This window comes from Pygoscelis adeliae, unplaced genomic scaffold (genome assembly GCF_000699105.1).
Source record: "Pygoscelis adeliae isolate BGI_AS28 unplaced genomic scaffold, ASM69910v1 Scaffold154, whole genome shotgun sequence".
Taxonomy (NCBI): Eukaryota; Metazoa; Chordata; class Aves; order Sphenisciformes; family Spheniscidae; genus Pygoscelis; species Pygoscelis adeliae.
In genome coordinates, this window is record NW_008825113.1 from 2,548,780 (window position 1) to 2,555,931 (window position 7,152).

Sequence of the window (7,152 nt, forward strand, 5' to 3'; positions counted from 1 at the left end):
CGTTTAAACAGGCGGCCCTCTGGGGGAGGAGCAGCAAGCCTGGTAGCTGCTATAGCCACTACAGTTCAATCTACCTGTATCTTCGGATGGTACCCACAGTTTGTGCTGCTCTTTGCAGTGATATTGCCAGCTTTAAGCAGTTCCTGTGTTTCTGCCACCATTGTGCTAGCACAGCTGTTAACGAGAACACATGGTAAAGCAGATCAGGGAACTGGTCAAACTGGAAAATAGCTCTTGTGTTAGTTTTTTCAATACAGATGTTCCCTGAGCCATTTCCTGTGCGGTGGCACTAACAGTTCCCTTGGCAGAGGGGGAGGAATTAGGAACGCTGTAGGATAGTCATTCGTGTTGACCAAGGTTTGCACTGTATTCCCACAGGCTGGCACAGTGAGCGTTGAATGCTTTTTACTTGTTTCTTTTTAAAAACACTTGTAATGTCATAGAGATACTACACTTGAAAGATCTTTTATAAAGGCTTTTTTGCAAAGACTGATACAGGTTTTCAAAAGGTAACTTTCCAGCCCAAACCAGAAACATAAAACTGATGCTGTGATTTCATGATCAGTGTAAGCTGACCTGCTCTTCTTCCCTCTCCGGAAGAGAGACGTGGTCCCATCCATGCATTGCTGCTCATTTCTGCCCTTGTGGTACTTCCTTTTTTTGGCACAGAAATTCATGATATGGGTTCAGAGGTGATCTAGGTCAAAACACTCTAGGTCAGGCTAGTTCACTGCACAAACGTTTGTGTTAGTTCAAGGGACGGGGTGGTGTATGTGTTGGAATAAGCCAGGCAGGGAGGGACTGACTTTCAGGCTCTGGTTACCCAGCCTCTTTACTCTGACATAAATTCAGCATGCTGACAAGAGGCAGTCTTACCTCTACCTCACCTGTGGGGCTTATTGTTCTTCCGCACCACTCCCTCCTGTGTGTGCCAGCTCTAGTAGTCATTGAGCTGCACCATGAGCCCTGATCAGGAAACTAATCCAGCTAAAAATTAACCTAGGCTAAGACTGGCCTGCTCCTTTTAGCAGCATGTAGACTTTATACTACATTAAAGTGATCATATGTTTGCAATCTCCATGTAGTATTCTTGTACGTCAACTTAGAGTAGTCATGAACCTGCAGTTAATGGATGTGCAGAAACATCAGCCAAATACATAGCTAGGTACTGGATTGACAGAGGTGGTTTTGTACTTGTTTCTTCTATGAGGTTGAACTGGTGAGCTAGCTTCAGGGTTTGCACTGTACATTGACAGCGCTTCTGAATTGAGCACTCCTGATTTCAGTCTCTTCTCTGTGCTTCAACTCATATTTCCAGTAATTTCTTTGCTGACAAACATGTCTTCGCACAATTCTAATTTCTAGGGTTTTCTAAAAGCAAAAAGCTTACTGTTGTGCAAATAGAAATATTAGAGTGGTTCATATGTTCATTCTTTCACTGTAGTTTATAAAGGTTCTTTCTGTGGTAGGATTTGATGATTTAAGGTGGTCTTTTAAAAACTTTTCTTTTTAGGCTTACAATAGCAGCATTAGGAGAAAAGCTTAATGATTACTGGAATGAAATGAAAACAAAGAAAAATGAAGAATATCCATTAGCTTTGCCAGTTGAAGAGATACAGTGAGTATCACTTCTAAATAAAAGGATTTTACATACTGTTATTACTGTTTTACACTCAGTCATGAAACTGAACTTTTCATGTGAAAGTTCTGATATTTTTTCCATTACAGAAAACAGCCTGATCAGACATGGGTACAATGTGACGCATGTCTGAAATGGCGGAAGCTGCCAGATGGAATAGAGCACTTGCCAGAAAAGTGGTACTGCTCACTGAACCCTGATCCACAATTCCGGTAAAATTAGATTTTGATTAATATCTAAATACTGCTTTCAGTTCTTACTTTATCACCTGTTATAAGCATGGATGTTAAGCTCTTTGTCGCATTGTTCCCCCCCCCCCCATAACTCAGGAATTGTAATGTGCCAGAAGAACCAGAAGATGATGACTTAATACATCCTACATATGAAAAAACTTACAAGAAAAAGTGAGTAGTAGAGACTTTCTTACAAGTGTCTCAACACTAGAAAAGGAATGTGAAAACTAAATGCCCTTTTCTGTCACCTATGGTATAATTGCAACTCTAATTGCAACTCTTCTGGGAATATATCCAGCCAGAAAATAGTGCCCTGAAATCAAGACTTGATCGTAGCAGTGAATAGATAAATAGCACTATTCTTTTCTCTGTTATTAGCTTGTTGGCATTACATTCAAATTTCTCTCTTTGACTTAATACCTGTTTGCCCTCCTAAATCAAAATTAGGAAAGTTATAACGACAGGGTTCTCTCTCATGTAATAACTACTAAGGAGAGCAATGCAGCAACTGGTGTTCAAGTACAGCTCTCAAAGAGGGGCATTGTCTCATAGTAGTAAGCGGCATGAGGATAGTTTAGGATGTTAGAGAAGCAAGCTATTAGGGCTGTTAGGAGATCTTGTCTAGGTAACTATTATTTTCAAGGTCCATGTTGAAGCAGCTGAATACCTCAATACATTTATTTAAGAATAAGAAGATTCTTAGCTAAGTTGTATGGAAAAAAACTTACTTGGGTAATTTTAACTAATGCTGGCTAGCATTCTAGAAGTGGGAGTTTGGGGTTTTTTTGATTTTTTTTAAAATAAATCTTAATCTGAGAGAGAACTTTTTTGAAGTTAAGCTAACTTTAAGCTATACTAACTTCTAAGTTCATGCAGAAAATTTTCATTCAGTAAACCAGAATATGTTCATTAAAACTTTATTGTGTCTAGCTGAGATAAGGAGTATTGTGTTTGCTTTTAGATTCTGAGGTTGTTTTGGTTTTATAATGAGTTAACATTTTGAATCTAAGCTCTTTTTTTGTTTTTGTGGTTTGTTGTTTTTTTTTTTTCCCCTTGCTGCTGTGCAGAGACAAGGAAAAACTGAAGAAGCGACTAGAGTACAGCCACCAGGTAACTCTTGAAGTTGATAGGAAACTGACTTTGGTAGCAGAGTTGTTCTTGCTGGCAACAATACTATGCAGTTTGATTGAATAGGCCAGGCTTTGAGTTAGAGTTTGCTTCAGCTAGTGGCCAACTGACTGGTTCAACATCCTGTTTTGTTTTGATGGCTGTACAGGTTATGTTCACTATTAGTAAATGAAAAATCCCCCGTCTTTGCTGTCCAATGATGGAAAATACACCATTGCTTTCTATGTAGTACTTCAGAAAGAGTTTGAGAGGGACAAAACCCTCTCACAAAATAGTGCTAGAAGAGATGTCAGTCACTCACACTGTGTTTATGGCATGCCATCTAATTATTGAAAGTGGATTTGTTGTAGAGAGATGTGATGAGGATATGAAAGTAAAGATGCCCTTAAAATTGGGGTGGGGATGGACAGACTTGTAGTAGCTGTACTTCTGCAAGGAGGCACTCAAATTCAAATTAAATGCAGATTCAGATCAGCATGGTTGAATGATGAGAATGTGTAGATTGTAACTCAGAATCAAATTTCCTAAGTGTGATTTAGCACGTTACTTTGAAAGCAACTTAAGCTAACCTAAGATCACTCCATTTCTGGAGAAGAGACTTTGCATATGCTGTTTTAACCTACATACCTCACTGTATTATTTTTCTGCCATTACTTTTACCCAAGTACAAAAGTAATTTCTAAAAGTGAAGTATTACTCATTTTAGACAAACTGAATTAATTATGAGCAGCTTTAACAGAGATGGCTGTCCCATACTTTGTGTATGATGTTCAGGCTTCAGACAGAGATACAGCTTGAGAAAAGCTCTTGCCTGAGATTCTACACGGTGCTTTAAAATACCTGTATCTTGAGAAAGGCTTGTAACATCGGAAAGCTGCTTTCTGACAGCAATAAATCTGTGCATGGAGAGGAGCGTGCAGCTGGTGTACAGCATTCAAAGTCCTCTGAGAAATCTGCCAGAAGTCTGTAATTATGATATAGAGCTTGCTGCTTTCTAATATGTTGTATGTCTTAAACCAACATGAAGGAAATACTTCACATGCATCAGTAGAGTTTGGGGGGAGGGGTTGTGCGATCATTAAGTTAAGAAAACTGGGGTTTGCAATGTGGAGTCTAGTTAGCCTTTCTTACAGCAAAATACTGAGCCTGGGTTCAGACAGATCCTTGTAGTATGCATAAGAAATGACAGTCAGAATTCTAGGTGTTGGCAGATAGGAGAGGCAGATAGAACTGTTTAAACCTATTCTGAAGAATCTACTAATGTCTGTTTCTTTTCATTCTTAACTAATATTGTCTTAGATGAATAATGAAATATTTTTAAAAACACCTGCTTCTTCAAGTAAAGACTTCAAAACATTCTCAGCTGTTAGTGGAAAGGAAGCTGTTCCAAGATCACTTTTACCAGAAACATCAAATGCTTCTGTCAAAAGACCTCTGCTTATTTTAAATAGATCAGTATCTTCACCTCATTCTGATTCTGATAACAGGTTAGTGAACCGGTACAAAGTAGATTCCTGTTTATTTCCAAAACTAATAACTTGTTAATGAAAATGATGGTGTTGGGTGTAGTCCCATCTTCAGGTGATAGCTGCCAAAATTCATATGTCACTTTTGGGAGTATAGGAAGCAGCAGGTTGGTTAAAGGTACTTAGAAACCTTGTGAAGTACAAAAGTGAATGCAGCAAAAAATACTGTGCATTGGCAAGGAAAATTGCTTAGTGGTTTGTCTGTTTAGGAAAAGACTGTATTGTGTTAACCACACTCCGCAGTATGTTCTCCTTAAGCTCTGTTGGTTAAGGAGCAGGCACGGGGCGGGGGGTCCCTGCAAATACTGAATCTGAGTCTGTTTCAAAATAATGTGTGAAGGTAGTAATTTAGTGTGTGGATGTCAGCCACTTGTTTTCACAGGAACGGTATTTACTCTGGCCACACATCCTAAAGTACTATGCAGGGAGACATCTCTTTCTAGTTATTGAGTGGTAGTTTTTAATAGTGCTTATAGAAACACTAAACATAGTTTGAAATAAATGACTTTGCAGTATTTGAGCAATACAATAATCAGTTTAATATTTTGCTTCTCAGTCTTAAACGGAAGACTCCTGGTTGTGTGACACCTGTGTCTTTAAAGACACCTCGATTAAATGACAAAACATTCAACAACCATGATGATGATGATGATGAAGATGTCATTATTTTAGAGGAGAGCAGTACTCCAAAGCCTTCAGCAGATTCTGATGTTCCTGTAGTAAAAACTGAATGTATTAATTTGGATCAAGAGGAGAAGCAGAAAGAAAACTGTGATGTCGGAGAACCTTGCAGTGCAGCTACTTCAGAATCAAAAAGTGAACAGTTGACCTCAGCGACACAGACAGAGCTCCCAAACTTAGTTGTTAAAAAGGAAGAGGTGGAAGATGACACCGATATTCAAGTTCCCAGGGCAGAGATGGAAACTAAACAGCACAATGTTAAAGATGTTTCTGAGACATCTGTAGATCTTGGAAATGAACTGAAAAATCAGCTGCAATTGTTAAACAAAGAAAAAGAAATGTACCAAAACAAATGTGAAGTATTAACCAAACAAGTAGAAACACTGGAACAGAGGATTTTAGAAATGAATAATAAGTATGTAAAAAAAGAAATGTGCCATCAGTCAACTGAGACAATTTCTTCATTTGCAGAAGAAAATCTTCATGAAAGAAGTTTGGCAGAAGTGACCATTCTCTATGAACAGGCCTTAGAAGAAATAGCAAAACTAAAGGAACAATGCAGTACCCTGCAGAACTTAAAAACTGAATGCAGCAAGTGTGCTGATGGTGAAAATAAAAGCGAGGTAGATGAAATTGCTGTGCAACTGGACGATGTTTTCAGGCAACTGGACAAATGCAGCATTGAGAGAGACAGATATAAAAGTGAGGTATGTTTGTTGAAACAGTGATATTCTTCATATTAACAATTAATTATTTTTATTTTTTAATGGGTGTTTCATAGCAGTTCTAGTACACAGTGTTGTGTAGTTCAGTCCACCAACTAATCAAACCACCTAAAAGGGGGAAGAAATACTGAATTAGCCTAGGAGCTTCTGGTTTTTTGCTTCCATAGATAGAAATAAGAGAACTTGAGAGCGACTGCAAGGCTCCGAGTGGCTCTGACTGCAAGACAAGAGAGACCGAGCAGGCTTAGAGGGAGCACAGATACACTGGTTCAGCTGACAGCTGGCTATTTTAAAGCAGTTTGTCATATCTTTAAAATCTCACTGAAAAGTTAATTAAAAGCAGTCAATTTAAAGTTAAATGATTTAAATCTGTGTAAGTTGTCTTTATTTTAATCCACCACAATTTTATTTGGTATATAAAATTATTTTTATTTGCTTGCCAGACTGAACTACTAGAAGTGGAAAAAAATCAAATTGCCTGTCAATGTGAAGAACTCAAAGCAGAAATCGCACAGTTAAAAGCTTCAATTCCACAAGTGGTAGCACGTGCAAATGATTCTACCACCAGTAATGTAGAAGACTCTGTAAATTTTTCTGATGGAGAAAGGTATCAATTCTGTTCTTTCTAGACTATATTTCAAGCAAGATTCTGGCTGGCTGATTGTATGTGAAACATCTTGATGAAGGTCATGTCTGGTAATCATATAATAAAATGTGATGCTTGGAATTCTTTTCTACTGCCTCTTGTGACTCCTAACTCGGTAACATTTTTTTTTAATCAAGTGATTAATTTTTTTTATGATTTAGGTATTTGTGTGAGCAGGGTTGGCCATTGCACAATAGAATGCCATACTGACACTTCTTAAAATATCAAAAATGTTATATAATTTCTAGATAACGACTTGCAGAACAAGGAGAGAGAAAGGAGGCAGGAAAGAGGGTGATCATTAGCTTATGCTGTGTAAATGAACTTCACTTTTATATTCTATTTTTCTTTCTTGGATCGATAATACTCTACTGAAAAGAGTTCGGGTTTGGTTTTGAAACTTACTTTTCCTGTAAGAACTTCTTGCTGCAGACCAATCCTATGGAACGAGGTCGTGTCCAGAGTGTATCTTTGAACTAAACGAGAGTTCAAGCTTACAAATAGAGAGCTTGCAGCTCTTGGTTAATAGAAATAGCAAACACAGAAAAGAAGTACACGTACCAGATGGAAGCAG

General features: G+C 38.0%; 1 protein-coding gene across 1 annotated transcript in view; it reads left to right on the top strand.

The window, feature by feature from the left end:
* The window catches only part of MORC3 (MORC family CW-type zinc finger 3), a 26,463-nt gene that overhangs the window by 14,943 nt on the left and 4,368 nt on the right, over positions 1–7,152 (top strand). Inside the window, exons 10-16 of the mRNA XM_009327965.1 lie at positions 1,514–1,618; positions 1,729–1,851; positions 1,969–2,043; positions 2,940–2,982; positions 4,300–4,487; positions 5,083–5,914; positions 6,376–6,539. Of these exons, the coding sequence (XP_009326240.1) occupies positions 1,514–1,618; positions 1,729–1,851; positions 1,969–2,043; positions 2,940–2,982; positions 4,300–4,487; positions 5,083–5,914; positions 6,376–6,539 (1,530 nt within the window). The remainder of the gene's footprint in view (positions 1–1,513; positions 1,619–1,728; positions 1,852–1,968; positions 2,044–2,939; positions 2,983–4,299; positions 4,488–5,082; positions 5,915–6,375; positions 6,540–7,152) is intronic.